The sequence below is a fragment of the Ursus americanus genome, chromosome 3 (genome assembly GCF_024610735.1).
Source record: "Ursus americanus isolate L20-20 chromosome 3, mUrsAme1.1.p, whole genome shotgun sequence".
In the NCBI taxonomy this organism is placed as follows: domain Eukaryota; kingdom Metazoa; phylum Chordata; class Mammalia; order Carnivora; family Ursidae; genus Ursus; species Ursus americanus.
Window position 1 is genome coordinate 3,092,184 of NC_142129.1, and position 16,328 is coordinate 3,108,511.

General features: G+C 56.6%; 1 protein-coding gene across 1 annotated transcript; it reads right to left on the reverse strand.

The window, feature by feature from the left end:
- Nucleotides 1-2,646: 2,646 nt before the first annotated feature.
- Nucleotides 2,647-13,869, reverse strand: INSIG1 (insulin induced gene 1). The gene is made up of 6 exons (XM_045792240.2): nucleotides 13,737-13,869; nucleotides 12,755-13,183; nucleotides 10,472-10,596; nucleotides 9,103-9,269; nucleotides 8,655-8,754; nucleotides 2,647-4,564 (listed from the first exon to the last, which is right to left on the reverse strand). The coding sequence occupies exons 2-6, from the start codon at nucleotides 13,155-13,157 to the stop codon at nucleotides 4,535-4,537; spliced, it is 825 nt and encodes a 274-aa protein (XP_045648196.1). The 5' UTR covers nucleotides 13,158-13,183; nucleotides 13,737-13,869; the 3' UTR covers nucleotides 2,647-4,534.
- Nucleotides 13,870-16,328: the final 2,459 nt, after the last annotated feature.

Below are 16,328 nucleotides of genomic sequence, written 5' to 3' on the forward strand. Positions count from 1 at the left end.
TCGTTACTAATCTTATAATGTGAAATAAAGTGCAGACTCTTCCTCCTTTTGGATATGTGAAACTTTGATCTTTCCAGTGACTTGTTGGCATGTTGACCTTTTTCCGGACGGCTTGGCCAGCTGGCAGGGCGTCCGAGGAAGACGTGGAGAGTGATGTGTGGTGGGGCGGGAGAAGCGGACCCAGCCCTGGCTGGGCAGGCTGCTCAGGCTGTGGAGGCCTACTGATTCCAGCAGCGTGTGCGAGTCCTGGCTCGCACCCCACCCTCCCCGCGGCGGCCACGGGAACGGGGAGTCAGGAGGTGGCTCGTGAAGGGCGGGGCCCCTCTCCTCAGCCTGCGGTCCTGCTCAGAGCTTAGCCATGCACCTGCTCTGCTCTCCTCGGGTCTTTGCAACTAGGGTGATTGACAGGAACCTCGGGGACAGGGTGCTGCCAGCTGCTCGGGCTGGGGGTGGGGGGGACAGTAGGCCCCGAGGGGGAGAGAACGAGGACGGGTATGAGAGCGGGCGGGAGGCCAAGGCACAACGTGAAGGGGGCCACAGGTCTCCCGGGTGCAAAGCACACAGCACTGTGCCCAGAGCAGGCAGCTCTAAGGGTGTCAGTGTGGGGCGGTGGCTCCAGGCTCTCGTGACATTGAGTCAGCGGCCGGTGTCACCCCGGGTTGGGTCCCGACAGCCCAGCCGGCCTCGGCTGGTGGAGGCTGGCACTGGAGGCAGGAGATGTGGGTGGTCAGGGCGGCCCAGCCCCACCCCTGGGAAAAATCGTCCACGGAGCCACGATACTTGTTGACACTGCCCGGAGCGACAGGGCCACCCAGGGCAGCCAGAACCTCATTGTGAGAACAGCCCCAGTGTCACGTTGGTAAAAAGCCTGCACGAAAACGTGACTGCTTCACTTGGAAGCCCCGCTCGTGAGAGACCCTAACAACCCTATTTAGGTTCTCGTTCTCAGACTGGCGCTCCCACGGGGAAGGGCCCAGCCTGGGCCGCAGGTTGGCGGCCGTTGGTCAGGGGTAGGGGGAGCAGGGCCGCCTGAGCCACTGAATTCACCTATTCAACCCTCTTCCGACAAGTGTTCGGGGGGGGACGAGCCAGACCCCGACGTGAGGCGCTGAGCAGGCTGGCTCACAGCTGGGAGAGGGGAGGGCCGCCGTCATGGCTGCGGTGGCCGTGGGGACAGGGCCCTGCGGCCTGGGGATCTCTGGGGAAATGGATGTGCTGTGGAAAGTGAGAGGGACGCTGGCTGAGGCCCGAAGGACGGGAAGACTGAGCAGCAGAGCGGTGACCGGGACGTGACCTCGGGGCACGGAGCTGTCTTGTCTTCCTGAACTTGAGCGTGTCACCCCGAGGAACAACAAAACTGCAGAGAACTAGTCAGACAGGTGCCAACACCCAGTGTCCAAGAAACGGAAAGTCAGGAGAGCCCCGTGTTGTGTGTGCCACGGTCTGTCTTCAGAATCACGTCTGGGCCAGCCCTGCCCGGGCTCCGCGGGCTCCGCGGGCTCCCCAGCCCACCTGGCGCCCGGCACGGCAGTGTTCCTGTAAATGCCCAGGTGAGAGACTCCCCAGGTGTGAACCAATGAAGAGCAGCGGGCTTGGGTGTCAGGACTGCACAGATTTCACGCATCTGCCTCTGCCTGTTTCGGCCGCGTGCAGGGATCACTAGGAAATCCCGCCTGTGGCGAATGGACTGCTTCTCAGCCCTCCTCCTGTTTGAGAGCAGGCCTGCTGGTAGCTGAGGGGGGGAGTGGGCCAGAATCTCACCGCACAGTACGTACCGAAGCAGATTTTTAATATCTTTATTAAGCTTTTACAACATAATGCTTTTCAGGGTAGGTCCCAACTCTAAGTCTCATCGGCAGGCTACTCCCCCAGAGACAGCTGCAACTCAGAAAGGGGGCGTTGTGAGCAAAAGGTCGATTTCAGCACGTGAACAGAAAGGTTCAGTTTTTAAAATTATTCTTGTATTTTAGACCGGGTGTGGGGGGGAAGAGAACCTTAAGCGGGCCCCATGCTCAATGCAGAGCCTGACATGAGGCTCTATCCCATGACCCTGAGATCCTGCCCTGAGCCACCCAAGCGCCCCAGGAAAGGCAGGTCGAGATTCCAGCTGGTTCCCTTCCCTCGTCTTTTCACCAGCGTGAAGGGAACGCCTGTCATGCAAGCACTGAGTGACGCGCGTCCAGCGCCAGCCTGCATCTCCAGAAACACTCTTCAGCTGAGGTTGGAGGTGACCCCAAACCAGCCGAGTGCCTGCACTCAACCTTGCGTGCGGCCGATGGAGGGACACCAGCAAACCTCGCCGGTAAGGGAACGGGATGACAGGATTCCTCGGCCCCCACCCACCGAGGGTCCGGGAGGCGCCGTGTTCCCAGACTTCCTCTCAAATCCGGACTTGGATGGGCTTGGCTGTGCCGGAGACACCCTGGACTCCCCTCCAGCAGGATTTCGAGTCTCTGTGGTGAGGGAGAGGGCTGCCGGCGGTCACCCTTTTCCTGGGCTCTATCTGCATGGAGACAGCTATCTAGGATGGGGAGGAGGGGCCATCACCCCAGGACCGAGCACAGCACCCCTGGGAGAGGCCGGAGCCGGGCCCAGGCAGACGCCGTCCCCTCCACCCCTTTAAAGGAAATCTCATGAACACAACAGTTGGTTTTGAACCTTTAATAAAAGTAAAAAACGAATGCAAAAAGAACACAGTGCTGGAAACTTAGTATGAATGTGGATCTCACTAGATGTTTGTATCCGGCATAGTGCAAAGTTTGTTCGTAATATCTTACATTTTTACAAACGCAAATCACTTTGGTTCATATACTTGCTATAAGGTATTGGCAGAAAATTCTTCCGATTCGCATTTTTTGGCTACATTATTTCTAACAGATATAGATTTACTTCCAGTTTCAGAGAAAAAAATACTTATTGTTTGTACATGATCAAGTATATTTTAAAGAGTCAATGACTGCTTTCACCTAATAACTTCCGGTTTTTCATAAAATGCTGACCTCTTCCTTGAAAAACCTCTTCACACAGCCGATCACCCACCTCCACTTTCGGAAAGCGTGTGCGGCTCGGTGCGAAGCTCGGAATGACCCTGTTGTCTTTTACGCGAGACCCCGCTAACCAGATCAGCTACAGTCACCTACAGTTTACCCAACGCGCTTGTCTCAGAACAGAACCAAACCACCGCAACAAGGTCATCGCGCGAACCGGACCGAGGGCGCAGGTCTGCGGCCGCGGGCACCAGGGCCTCCGACCCCCGGCCGGCCCGCGCCGTTTCTAGCCAAAAAGGAGTCGCATACAAGTCACTCGCACAGAATTTCCAACAAAAACATGTAAATTGCAAAGTACAAAAAGGTGAATTTGTAAGTAAAACTGACAAGTCTCCTAAACCCACAGCTGGAGTATTTCAAAGACCAGGGCTCAGCGGAGGGCACGACAGTAACTTCGTAACTGAAAGAAATTATTGCTGAATTCTGCCTCCATGCAGCACTGAAATGGATGGAGAACCCTCTTCAACCTCTTGCACGTTAAAAAAAAATAAATATTTAAGAGAATACAAGGCTCAGATTGGTTTCCATATACATTGCACTTGACGTTTGAGACCCAATCCTTGCAAAGTGGGTCTGGGATGGTCTATGCCATTAAGTGAATACATTGTGCTCACCAGTATCTTTGAGTATTTAGAGACACCAAATGTTCCAGGTGGCGGCATGTGCACGCTTCGCTTACAAGGCAATCACAGATTGCAAATTCCATAGGGCTGTGGCCGAATCGCCAGGTCTGTTCTGGAGGATGGGAGAACCGCACACGGCTCGGGCTAAGACACGGGGACTCCCTCTCAGAGAACCGTGGATTTGGACGAACCTCTCAAGTACCGAGGTGAGAGTTCCAGAATCTCAGCGTGGGACTACGGCCTTCACTGCGCTCGGTAGATTGTCTGCGTGAAACTCTGCGGGAGGGAGGAGAGCACGGCCGCGCACCGCGATACACGCGCGTGTGGCCCGTGAGCGTGAAGCGTCTCAGCACTGCGGCCGCACAGGCGCGGCCTCCCTGTGCTCACCGCCACTTCTCTTTTTACACAACCCTATTTTTACAAAATCTTTTGGATAAATATCATTCCTATTTTTCCACACTTCGCCTTTGTTAAGCACCATCGAGCTATCCCTGTGGGCACTGATACAAAACCAACAGCTGGTAATTAGGCTTTAGTTCAAGGCTGTAAATATGGCAACTTGCTTTTAATAACATAAATGAGATCGAATACTCGGGAAGCCGTGCCCGCCTGCACGCCTACGCCCGCCTGGGGTCGCGTCTCCAGAGCAGACACAGGCATGGACACATCAAGCAAGGTACCATTTCGAGAAAAGCCGTTCTTCTCCACTTGCTATTTTAAGACAGGTGAGTTATTTTTCCGGGAGTCACTGGTACAGTCAGCCCAATCTAAATGGATCACTGAGGAAAAAAGATAATCTTCGTCACAACCCAATGTCGCAGACTTTCTTCCCAAATCTTGCTCTTCTCCAGTGGGTTGGAAGACTCAGTCGCTATGTGGCTTTTCAGGAACCCCCTATGTGGAAAGAGAGTGAGAGCGTTAGCACCACACGTGCACGCGCAGGACAAATTCCTATGACGGAGGGGACGGTGGGGACAGGAAGTGTGGGAGCCACGGGGGCAGAAGACAGGCCACCCCCCGTGACCTCCTCACTGCCCTGGGCTGGGAGCCACCTGTCCTGCCCAGCACAGCATGGAGATCCCTGGCACGAAGCCGCTGCGCGAGTGTAGACAGGGCTAACCTGGCTCCCGTGGGGAGGGCGCAGGGGTGCGGGCAGTGGCACAGGGAGGCTCGTGCACCGTGGACGGGCAAGCACACTCTTCAGGGCACCATCGGTCTGCTCCCAAGGAAGAGGGCTTCTGCCCCCGACCTCTACAGACGCCGGGCAGTCTGCTGACACGGGCCTGGCTCTAGGGAGCTCCGTCATCGAGCCTCAGGGCAACTACGGCAGAGCCTGCGGGAGCCAGTGTGCTCCCCGCTCTCCAGGTGCTGCCCCGCGATTCCCAGCACGGGGCGGAGGTCTCACTGGAGGAGCCGCAGCTCCAAAGACCGAGGGCCCCTGCTGAGGTCACAGGAGGACCTCCGATGAACACTTTCCTCCCGGAACGCCCCGGGCCCGCCACCCGCCCTGCTGGACATTGGGCGAACGCCGCCAGTCAGCGACAGAAGCACGAGACCGTCCCGTGCAGCAGATGTGGGGGAGGCACAGTGGGGGTGAGGGGGTGAGGGGGCCGCCGGGAGGTCTGGGCGCTAATTCCTAGCCCAGGGAAACAGACGTCTGGAAGCACGGGGGAGGAGCGGGTGGCTCAGGCACACGCAGAAACTCAGAGAACACGGGTGTAGACTACGTCAGGTCTGCTGTTTGCGTGGGACACAAGTGACCACTGACAAGAGCTAATGCACAGCCTGGGTTGGACAGGACACCGGGTGCACTGCCTGAGAGCAGTATGTCCTGGGGCCAGAGGGATCCCACGGCGACCCCAGGGCACCCGCACAGACACCGGCACAATCCCAGGGAGGGCTGCGGCCGCCGGGGGCCGTATGCCAGCCGGGTGGGTGTCACAGCCCAGACAAGCTGCCCTCGCATTCCCTCTGCACCCGCTCAGGTGAGCTGCTGACCAAATGAGTTTTTGAATTTTGAGCGGAATAAACCTGTTTTTACAAATAAGACACCTGTGAGGTTTTTTTTTTCCTTTCTTTGAAGAAAAAAAACAATTGAGGAGGAGAACTTATGTACTCGTACTCTCTCCCTAGAAAACCTCTTTAACTTGTCCTTTCTAAAGGCAGTTGTCTCCTTGCTGAAGAAGTTTCCAGAAGAGCTGACTTTATGTCACAGCGTCAACTTTCAAGCCACCACAAAAGCACTGCTCAGGCTGACAACTCAGGGACCCCAAGTCACACACAGCACGACAGGGTGCACTCTCCCGGTCGGTCAGGGTGTGCGGCCTCGGTGCTGCCCGGCTCCCTCACCCACCCTGCGGCACTCCACCCCTTGTAGGCCCCTGCGGCTGCTGCCCCGGGGAAGAAGCCCCCCAAACAACAGGCCCCGCAGAAACCTAGTCTGGCAGGACACCTTTCTCAGGAACGTGTGCTTCATTCCCGGGTCCTGACGAGTCTGACACCAACTTCCTGCACTCCCAATTCCAGCGGCAGGCGGGACACCACTGCAGCTTCCCGCACTGTTGGGTGGCGCGGCCGCAGGCACTGTCCACCGCGGGCAGGGCACACGCGCGACAGCCGGCTCGCTTCAACTGCAAACTGCATGGACGTGCGGGGACGGAGGAAAGACTGCCGCTCTCACGAGATCCGTGTCCAGGGATGGAAGCCAAGAGAATCAAAAAGGCAGAGACCAGCCGGACAGACTCTCGGGCCGTGGGGGGAGGACAGGAGGACGACAACCTAACACCAGGGTCGTGCCCAGGCAGGTGGCATCGCTCAGAAGCGAAGTGGGGCTCTCGGGTGTGACAGGGTCAAGGCCGTCCGCAGGGACCTCCGTGTCCCTAGAAAAATCTAACGAACTCTAAAACCCACGCATAGTTCTACTTTCCAGAAGTGGCCGCTTCTACCCCGTTCCAGATCCCGTCTCCCAGCCCCCCCCAACGTGAGGCCGGTGTTGTCTGCAGGGGCAAGTGCTGCCGCCAAGTCAGACGGACCCGTGTGGCAGAGCGGGCTTGAACCCGGGCGCCCTAACTCCCCGAAGCAACGAAGCCAGAAGCCACGCTCCCCCGTGCTCCATCCTTGGAGCTTCCTCCCGCAGGAACACCAACACGGCCACGGCAGGGAGCACAACCAACCCACTCACGCTCACCATCCTGTGTTCTCCACCCTTGCTGCTCCCCCCCTGGAGCCGCCAGGAGCGGCGGGCAGGGCCACTGGCCCAGAGGAAGGAAGCCCCCACTCTGACTCTGCTAACCGTGCCTGCAGCTGGGACCCAGGGGGAAGGACCGCACTCCCGTGGATGGAGACAGTGGCACGTGGGGGGCGGGGTGCAGAGACTTGAGAAGTCCGCTCATTCTCATGACACGAGAGGGAAGGCGATTATCACAGCTCTTGTTTCACGATATGACAAGAACATCCTTACTTAAGTCCCCCCACTTTTAAAGACTAAAAGGGGAGAGCAGGCTTCAGGAAGAATTAAGCTCTGCAGCTAGTTTTATCCTGAAAACTTACACCTATCGGTTAAATTTTCACTTAATTTTAGAATTTCCACTCTAACGACCTAAGGGGCACAGCAAAGATCATTCACTGACACAACCATCGCGGTATTTTCGAAGGCACGATTCGCATGACTCCGTTTCTAGACGCTTACTGCTCGTGCCCGTGGGCAGCAGCTGTCTCTACCGAAGAGACGCTTCCTTCCTGAACCTGCGTCAAACCTCTGTGAATGAACAGCATCAGCCCTGCAGCCGGAACCGCCACCTTCATTCAACGCGCTGAACGTCACTCAAACGCTCACTTTACAAAGAGTTACCCTGGCTGACAATTGTACCCCGAAAACCGTACTAGGAGTTCTCTACGGAAATAGAAGCCCGACAGCAACAAGCACTGGTGGACGGACGGTCGACCTGCCCGGTTCTACCTGGAACACCGGTCAGGGGGCTGGGCAGGAGGGAGCCAGTGCATGGGTGTCCCATGTGAGGCTGCAAGTGGATACAAGAAAGCCAAGTCCTCTGACCCTCATCGGGGCTGCGAGAAACCGTTATTTTCATCCAGTTCCTGTCTGGGCGCTGGCTCCACAGAACGGTAACGGGTGGGGGGAGGGACGGAAGAGGAACTCCGGAACCAGTGGACATGCTACACATTCTTTCTGAAATATTTCTATTTCTGTGAACCAGCCAAGCAGCCTTCAGATTCGGCTCCCACAAGCTGAGTATCAGCCGGCACAAGTCAATGTCCTGTTCTGTAAACAGCCTGAGAGACCAAGATAAGTCTTCTGAGAAAGCCCCACAGTTGATCAGTGGCCCGCCTGACTCCAATTCTCTTCAGGTCATTTTACTGAAGCCCTAAAGTCGACTCGAAAGAACAGTTAAATGTCCACACTGAATTTTCTTACTGAAGTGTTTGAACGTGAATGTTTACTACAACAGAACTGCCAAAACGATCCCTGACTTCCTCTGCCTTCCCGGCTCTCAGGAAACAGCTCTGAGCCGCGGGAGTCCGTCTACCCCGTGACGGCCGGGTGCACCTGTCCCAGGAAGGGCAGGGCTTGCCTCCCCAGGCCCGGACCTGGGCGCAGGGTCTCCGCGCCATCTGCTGCCCTGGCATCACCCGCCCCGTGTGGAGGGCGGGGGCCTCGTTATCAACTGTTAGCCATCCCGGTGACTGAACTCGGCCAGTCCCTCGGGTAGTCAAGAGCTCAGGAGAGCCACTGAACGCACCTGTTACACGAGTAACAAGTCCGCCTCCTAGCTCATCGTGCGCTTACAAACCCCCTAATCTTTATAATTCAGCAGAGTTGCCCTGGTATCGTGACGTATTTTTTTTTAATGTACGCTTTTCTAATTGTTCTTTAGTCTCCAGTAGACACTGACCAACGCCCATGACCGTGACTGCGTGAAGCCCTCCTAGGAGGCCAGCGCCGGGAGCAGCCCGCGGCCCCACGTACCATCGCCAGCTGCCGTCCTATGTTGCCCACGGTGACGCCTCCTGAGAAGAAGATGCACGGCAGCCAGGAGCGGATGTAGAGGAAGTCCGGGGATGTGTACCTGCAGAGAGAGCGCAAGAGGAGAGGGTGCCGCGCCGCCAGCTTCCCCGAGTTCCGCCAGCCTCGGGGGAGATCCCCTTCGGCGGGGCGACACGGGACACACGGCGACCGCCCCGGGCTGCGGGCCGGTCGTGTCTGAATGCTGCCACTGCCACGGCTGCGCGGCCCGACAGGAAGCTACGGACGGGACGCTGTTAACGTGTGAGTCAACCATCAGCATTTCTGAGAATCTCATGCCTCATCGACCTCGTGCATGTGTAAGTCAAATGTGACATCTCGGCTGAGTGGGTGTTTCTAACAGCAGCGCAGTAGCCGCTCGGGACTGAGCCGACGTCTGAGGCGCACTTACTGGTAGACACCATTGTACACCAGCAGCTGAGTGATCACGGTGGCCAGGAAGGCGACGGTGATCCCAAGCCCGAGGCCACTTCTCGAACGGTCAAAGGTCCACCAGAGGCCCAAAGACAGGGCTGCTAACGTCAAGGAGAGCTGGACATTATTGGCAAAATCCAATTTCTGGTGATGCAAGGTTAAGGAAAATTCGGTGATTTTTTAAGACAAGCAAAACAAGCCAAAGGGAAAAAAACCCACCAAACAAGCAAACAGAACATCCCAGATCCTACACGTGTGTCCCCCTACTAGGCACCACCTAATTCTCCCCCCAAAACACCCACCCAGGCCGCTGCAGAACGGATCCGCTGGTACGAGGCTGCCACGACCAGGAGGACTCCCCTGGGTCACTCAGACCCTCCACGGAAACGCTCTGAAAGCTGCAGCTGCTGGCATTTTGACCGCAAACAACGTATTCTGCTGGTAAGTCACCTACAGTCCCAGTTCTAGTTTTTATTAGTAACGTGAACTGGGCAAACACGCTCCTCTCCCCGTGTCTCCCCAGACACCTCACAAGCAGTCATTCGACATGACACACTCCCAGTCCGTGAAGACACACAACAGCCTTTCCTCCCAACATGACCGACCCGCTGGGGAAAACACCGATGTTGTCAGAGCTAAAGTAGCTTGTAACATCCCGTCTTGACACTCTTATCGTTACAATACAGGTAGCACAGACTTAAAAAACAGTAACTAACGATACCTTCCCCTAAGATTCTGAAAGAGAATCCAGCTGTGCTGAAGAAACCCTAAGTCTCTTGAGACCTGGGACACTGTGGCAGGTCTTCCCGACAGAGGCACTAACGTACAGACACGTAACAGAGCCTGTGCGATGCATTCCGCCCGAGGGCTTGGGAGGGCGAGGGACAAAGCCTACTCCAGAGGACACCGCCTGTGCCTGGCCCCGAAACTCACAGCCAGGGACAGGGCAGAGAAGCGGAGACCGGTTTCTTAACCTCTAGAAGCAGCGGCCCCAGGAACAGGGCTCCGCAGTCACTTCTCCCTGGGCCACAGAAACCAGGTCTTCACGATGGACGAATATAAGGTGGAAGCGTGAAAGGGAATTTACAACACCCACGCCAAGGAACCGGAAGATACTATCACACAACAGAGAAAGTCTCTCTGCTTCTGTGATTATTTTAACAGTTTCCCGAACTATTTCGGAAACTCTTGCTAAGTAGAAACCAAGCAATATGCTTTAAAACAAAAGAGGTAGAAGGAGACCATTCGACTAACCTAGGAAATAACATATACTCATTAAAAAGACCAAACTGTTTCCACACAAGCTAAGGAAATGCTCTGGGCCCGGCGCGTCCCCCGGAGGATACGGCGCTGGCGTGGTTGATGCCGACGAACACGGCCACACAGCGCATCACGCTGGCCCACTCCCGCTTAAACTTGTGCGGCTCCCCGAGGCGGCTGTCGATGCAGGGGTACAGCAAGCCCACAACAGCTGTGAAAAACAACGCAGTATTAGAATACGCCGGCTTACAAGGACAGGACTTCTGTGGGGCAATTGTTAACATATTATTCAAATCAGTTCTTTTCCTAGAAAATGTTCCTGCTAGAATACAGCATTTTAAGACTAATTTTGTATTTTCGTTTTCCTTGAGTACAAACAAAAGGATCACACTGTTTTGAGAAATTTAAAATAAAATTGCTCTTCTTCAGTTTAATTAAGCACAGACTTACATCAGGCAGGGGGTTAATTAGCCATATAATGCTATGACAAGTCAGCCGTGCGGAGCCTCCCCTGAGCCCAGGTCCTGACCTGCGGGAACAGCCTGGGAGCAGACTCAGAAAACCAGGCCCCTGCTCCCCGCGGGCTCTGATGGGACCTGGATCCTCATGTTTGTTCCCTCATGTGTAAAGTGACGAGGGTTATGTAACTAGAAGGCGGAGTAGGAAGAGCTTACTGTGGTCTGGAAGAGTTAGGGAATTTTCACAGGCACAGAATTTTAAAGCATGAGGACAAAGAGAATTTAGACAGGGGGAAATGTGGCATTCCAGGACAGAAGTAAAATGGACTAAGTGAAGACAGGAGCAGGGCCCACAGTGGCTGGTGGGGATACAGGCGCCTGGGACTGACTGTGGGACACAAGGCTCAGCATTTAAGCCATCCAAGTGCAGAGGCTTGAAAGCCACGGGGCAGTTCCACCTGGTGTCCTATGAACGAGGGAACGATTTCAGGTTCCTGAACAGAGAAACAAGAGACACAGTGCCGGCAAAACATTCAATGGGAGAGTTTCAGTTTCAATTTTGTATTACATTTTATCAAGTTCTAATTTTAGAGTTTTTGAAACCTGGAACCCAAACAATTCTGTAACTTATTTTACTCTAACTTAATCTTACCTTCTACGGTTAAAGGCTAAAGACGTACAAATGTACTATGGGATTTTGCCATATGCTTATCTGATAATTCGTTTTAAAAGGGAGGTGTGAGAAACTGTTTCAGATAGTCCTAGAATCCCTTGAAGCTTCAATTACAAATAAAGCCTAACCTAAAACATTTCATTTTTAAGATCAGATTTTTGATTCCAAGAAAGAACTACTGGATCATACGTGCATGAAAAATGGGATCTGCATCAAGGTAAAAATCTCAAAAAGCATTTTTAAGAGCATAGCCATATGCTTAAAGGGTTTAGAAAGGCCAAGCAGGATCCTATCTTCCTAAGAACAGAGATGGAAGCAGTCTCCCCACTGAGTAAGGACAGTATCGCCCCACTGGCTGGAACACAGTGCTCCACTCCGAGCCCTGTGCCATCCAGCTGTGCTCAGAGAGTCTGCTGCCAACGGGATGTGTCTCCACAGCGCAGGGGACACACCCAGGCTCTAGGGAGGCAGTTTGCAGGGTGATGCTCAGTGGCCCTGCCATTTACTGTGTCCCCTTAGACAGGGATACTTAGGGTGTCTGCGGCTCAGTTTCCACGCCTGTGAAATGGAGTCATCACAGAGCGCTTCTGTAAGGAGTGAACAAAGCAAAGCACATCAAACACAAAGCAAGCAGTCCATAAACGCTGGCTATGCAGCCAAGAGCAGGGCACACCTGCCCCGACCAGGTCCCACTTAGAGAGCCCTGTGCTCTGCCCAGCGGACCGTGGCACGCTGAGGGCAGAGGCCAGACTGCCCTCTCTGTACTCCCACAGCTGGTACAGTGGGGGCTGCAGGAAACACCTGACACAGCGTGCTGATCAACGAACGCTGGTCCACTACAGGCGCTAAGTGGTCTTCTGGGCTGAGATCAACCACACATTGTCATAAAAGCAGCCAGGTAACAGAGCAAGTCCACAAGAGGTCAGCGCACCCGTCCACAGCCAGTCCACAGGGGCTCCGGCCAAGTGCTGGGCGTCCCCTCGGTGCGCCGCCCCCGCCCGGCCGGCCCACGTGACGGTTTGTTTTCGGTGGCCGGCGGGTAGCGTGTTCGAGTGCCCGGCCAATGGCAGCGAGGCCGCGCCGCTCACCAGTTCGCCGGCTGCCAATCCTGGGCCGGCTCGGCCAGGGTACCGCGGCGCGGCGAGCTCTGCGAGCGGCCCCAGGGCCAGGTCGGCGGGAGGCCCGCCCGGCACCCCCGCGGCCCTCCCCCCCACCGCGCGGGCCCCCGCTGCACTCACCGGCCGCAGTCCCGCAGCACGGCGGCACCCACCAGGCCGACGAGAAGATGGTGGCGATGACCTCCTCGGGGAACAGGGTGACGTTCCGCTGCACCTGCAGCAGGTTGAGCACCAGGGCCAGCACGACCCCCACCGAGAACAGCACCAGGCTCCGCTGCACCAGGTGGTGGTGCCAACTGCCGGGGGGGCCGCCGCCGGCGCCGCGACCCCCCGCCCCGGGGCTGTGAGACCCGCGGGCGGGCGCGGGGTCGGGGTCCGGGCCGCGGCGGGCCGCCAGGGCGGCGGGGCTCAGCATGTCTCCCACTTTGGCCGCCAGCCCTCCAGCCCCGGCTCCCGGGAGGCCTCGGTGCCTGGCGCCCTGGGCACAGGAACAGCTCCAGCAGTGGTCGTCCAGCCTGGGCATCGGTCACCGGAGGCGGGCCCGCGCTCCTGCAGGGAGAGGACGCGAGGGGCGGGGCCCGGTCAAGTTCGCTGGCTGGGGGCGTGCGGGTCCGGGGCGGCCGTCGGACCGACGGCGATGCCCACTCACCGCGGCTCATCCGGGAAAGCCCGGGCCCCTGGGGCGCCCGCAGACTGCGCGGCCCGCGCCGCAGGTCCCACGGGGAGGGCCCACCTGGGCGGCGCATGGGCTGGGGGCGGCTGCGGCCGGGTGTACGGCGCGCCGGCTCGCTGCCCCGCACGGGAGCGGGCCCGCGAGTGCCCTCCGCACGCACCTCTAGTGCTGGCCCGTCCAGTCCCAAAGTTTCCCACACCTCGTCCGCGCGCAGCGCAAGTTACCAGGGGCCCCGCACGGAAGGGGCGCTGAGCCGGCCCACCGGGGTCAGGGATGCAGCCCCGCCCCGGGGACGGGCTGGGGTCCGTCCCGCTCCCGGGGGGTGGGGGGGGCGCCCGGACCTCCCCACCCACGCCCCCGCCCAGTCTCTCGACTCGAGCTCGGCCCCGGCCCGCGCCCACCTCGGAGCCGCCAACGCGCCCCGCGTACCTGTCCGAGGGGCGCCCGCGCGCGGGCTCACCGAAAAAGGAGGTCAAGGCCCGGACCGCCTGGAGTTGGGCCCGTGGCGCGGGGCGCGCGTTGCAGCTTTTAAGGCGGGCGGCTGGGGCCCGGGTCACGTGACCCTCCCCGGTCCGCGCTTGGGGCGTGGCCTCTGCGCGCCCCGCCCCGCCCGCGCGCCCGTCCGCTCGCGGTCTGGTGAGGCGGCCGTGGCCAATCCGGGACGGGCGGCCCATATGACGTCAGCACACGCCACCACCGCCTCGCGCCCGGCGCTGGCTCGGGAGCGCGGACGGCCGCCGGGCGGACGGCCGGAGGGGCTTCGGGGACCGGCCGGGTGGGCCTGGGGGGGGGAGAGTGGGGCTGGCGGGAGCGGGTGGGTGGCGTCTCTCGGTCGGACGACCTGGGCCCCAGGTCCTCGCCCGAACGTGACGCACGGATGAGCCTCCTCTGCCAACCTGGCCCCCTCCACCGGGCGGTCAACAGGTGATCCGCGCTGCACCTGCCGCGTCACCTGACGGTGCCCCGACCTCTAGTCTATGGCCCGCTTCTGAGGCGCCTGATGGTCACCACACCTGCTCATTTACCGCGTGTTGATTGATGCCTGGCTCGTAGCGAGGGCGTGGAGATCGGAGCTGTTTGGGGTGTGTGTGTGTGTGTGTGTGTGTGTGTTTCCCGGCGGTGCAGAGGGGTCCAAAAACCTTTCTTGGACAGGAAGTCTTTTATGAAAATGCAGATGATGCAAATTTCATTCATACAATAATTTCTAACACTTTGACCCTGGCTTCCCTTACGTACGGAAAGCAAACCATCACAACTACTCAAGAAAAACACAAAATGTAAACTCATTAAACTTTACTCTCAAAAAGTTGATCCCTATCTCGTTGATGGTAATGTGCTTATATCCTGGTTGCCACATGTGTCACACCATATGCCCCACTCTAGTCAAAACTCCATGTCCTGTTGAGCAAGCGCGTTCTAGTTTAGAGGTTCCTCAATGGCAGCAGGAAGAGTCTGGTCTTCTGTAGGGTCTGCGGGTGAACAGAGACTGGAGGAAGCTGTGCCTTAAGAGCCAATCCCCTGGTGGCCAAGAGACCCTGGGGCTGAGGGAGCGTGAAATTCCATTCTGTGAGGCATCTTCAATATCAGGGTCTGCGCTCTATGCCAGAAGCTTTAAAAAAACAGAAACATCCTCTTGAGATAGTCATTATTTCTCAAAGTTCCTTTTTTTGGTGGGGGGGGGTGGCAGAGGGAGGATTTACATGATTTATAAAGATAAAACGGGAAACTTCAGGGAAAAGTAATGCTTACAGTGGCTATGTTCACACTTCAGGATTTAAGGGGTGTTTCATTAGGAAAGTTTTGAGAAGCGCTGCGTGAAGATGCTTGTCATTCGTTAGCTTGTTACTATTGCCCCAGCGTCAGTAATGAGTTTTCTGCCTCTGCTAACTTAAAGGCCAGACACGGCCTGGTTACGGTGTAGATACCCTATATCCAGTCCGTCGTGCCAAACCTGGTGTGAGTTTAACCTCATCTTTTCTACTTCTATGACAGCATGTGTTTTTAAAAAGTGTCATCATAATGGGTTAGGACAAAATTGTTTTCAAACCCTCATGCATAATCAAGACATAGCATTTGCTCATAATGTGACTTGTTTTCATTTCTTGAACATGACCCAAAGTGGGGGCGGGTGGAATAGAGGGGTTCCATCTTCACCTCTCTCTGCGGGAAGGGCAGAAGCAGGCTTTCACGCTCTCTCTGTATATTCCGCTCTAAGCCCCAGTCACCACTATCAACTTTGTTCCTAGAGGTTCAAAGCACTCTTGACTTCATGGCATGTTGTCTTCTGGGTCTTGGCCATTTTCTCCGCGCACCTTGTGCAAGTGCAGACTGTTGCAGTAACACCGGAACTTTGTAAAAGCAAAAAAATTAAAGGCTGACCCCCTGTTCACCAACAGGAAATCGCTTGGATGGATGGCGGCCCACCTATCCAAGGGATGCTGTAGAGGGAGGGGTTGCTTGATCAGCCGTCAGGAGCCCGTGCCGCCTCTCCCCTGCCCTGCCGTCAGCTTCAAGTAAGTGTCGTACGCACGCCCTGGGAAGCACTGCCATCAGTGAAGATGTGAACCTCGTGGACGCGAATCTACATCACAGTCTTGGCCCTGAAATACAGGCATATCATGGACTCAATTAGGAAACCCCCGTAGACGCAGGGAGCTTCTCACCAGCTTTCAAAACCCAGTTCATTCAAGTATATAACGCCCAGTAAGCGGAGGCCACAGCTGTTCACTTGCCTGTGGATTTCTTACAGCCCTGAAATCAGTCTGTCTCCTGGGATCTCAGAGGTCCTGGGTTCTCTTTCTGTTTTTTCTCTTGCCATTCTGTCTGGCCACGCGGACTATCCCAGTGTCCCACTCAGTTGCAACCCCCTTATGTACCAGTACAAACCTTATGAAGACATTTTTTTTTTAAGATTTACTTATTTATTTCAGAGAGAGAGGGAAAGAGTGTGCAATTGGGGGGTGAGGGAGAGAGAGAATCTCAGCAGACTCCACACTCAGCACAGAGCCCCATGTGGCGCTC

Coding starts and splice junctions, on each gene's coding strand:
- INSIG1 (XM_045792240.2), bottom strand. CDS start 13,157: ATGCCCAGGCTGGACGACCACTGCTGGAGCTGTTCCTGTGCCCAGGGC. Junction 9,270..10,471: donor GCATCAACCACGCCAGCGCC/GTATCCTCCGGG, acceptor TTGCATCACCAG/AAATTGGATTTTGCCAATAA. Junction 4,565..8,654: donor TAGGACGGCAGCTGGCGATG/GTACGTGGGGCC, acceptor CTTTCCACATAG/GGGGTTCCTGAAAAGCCACA.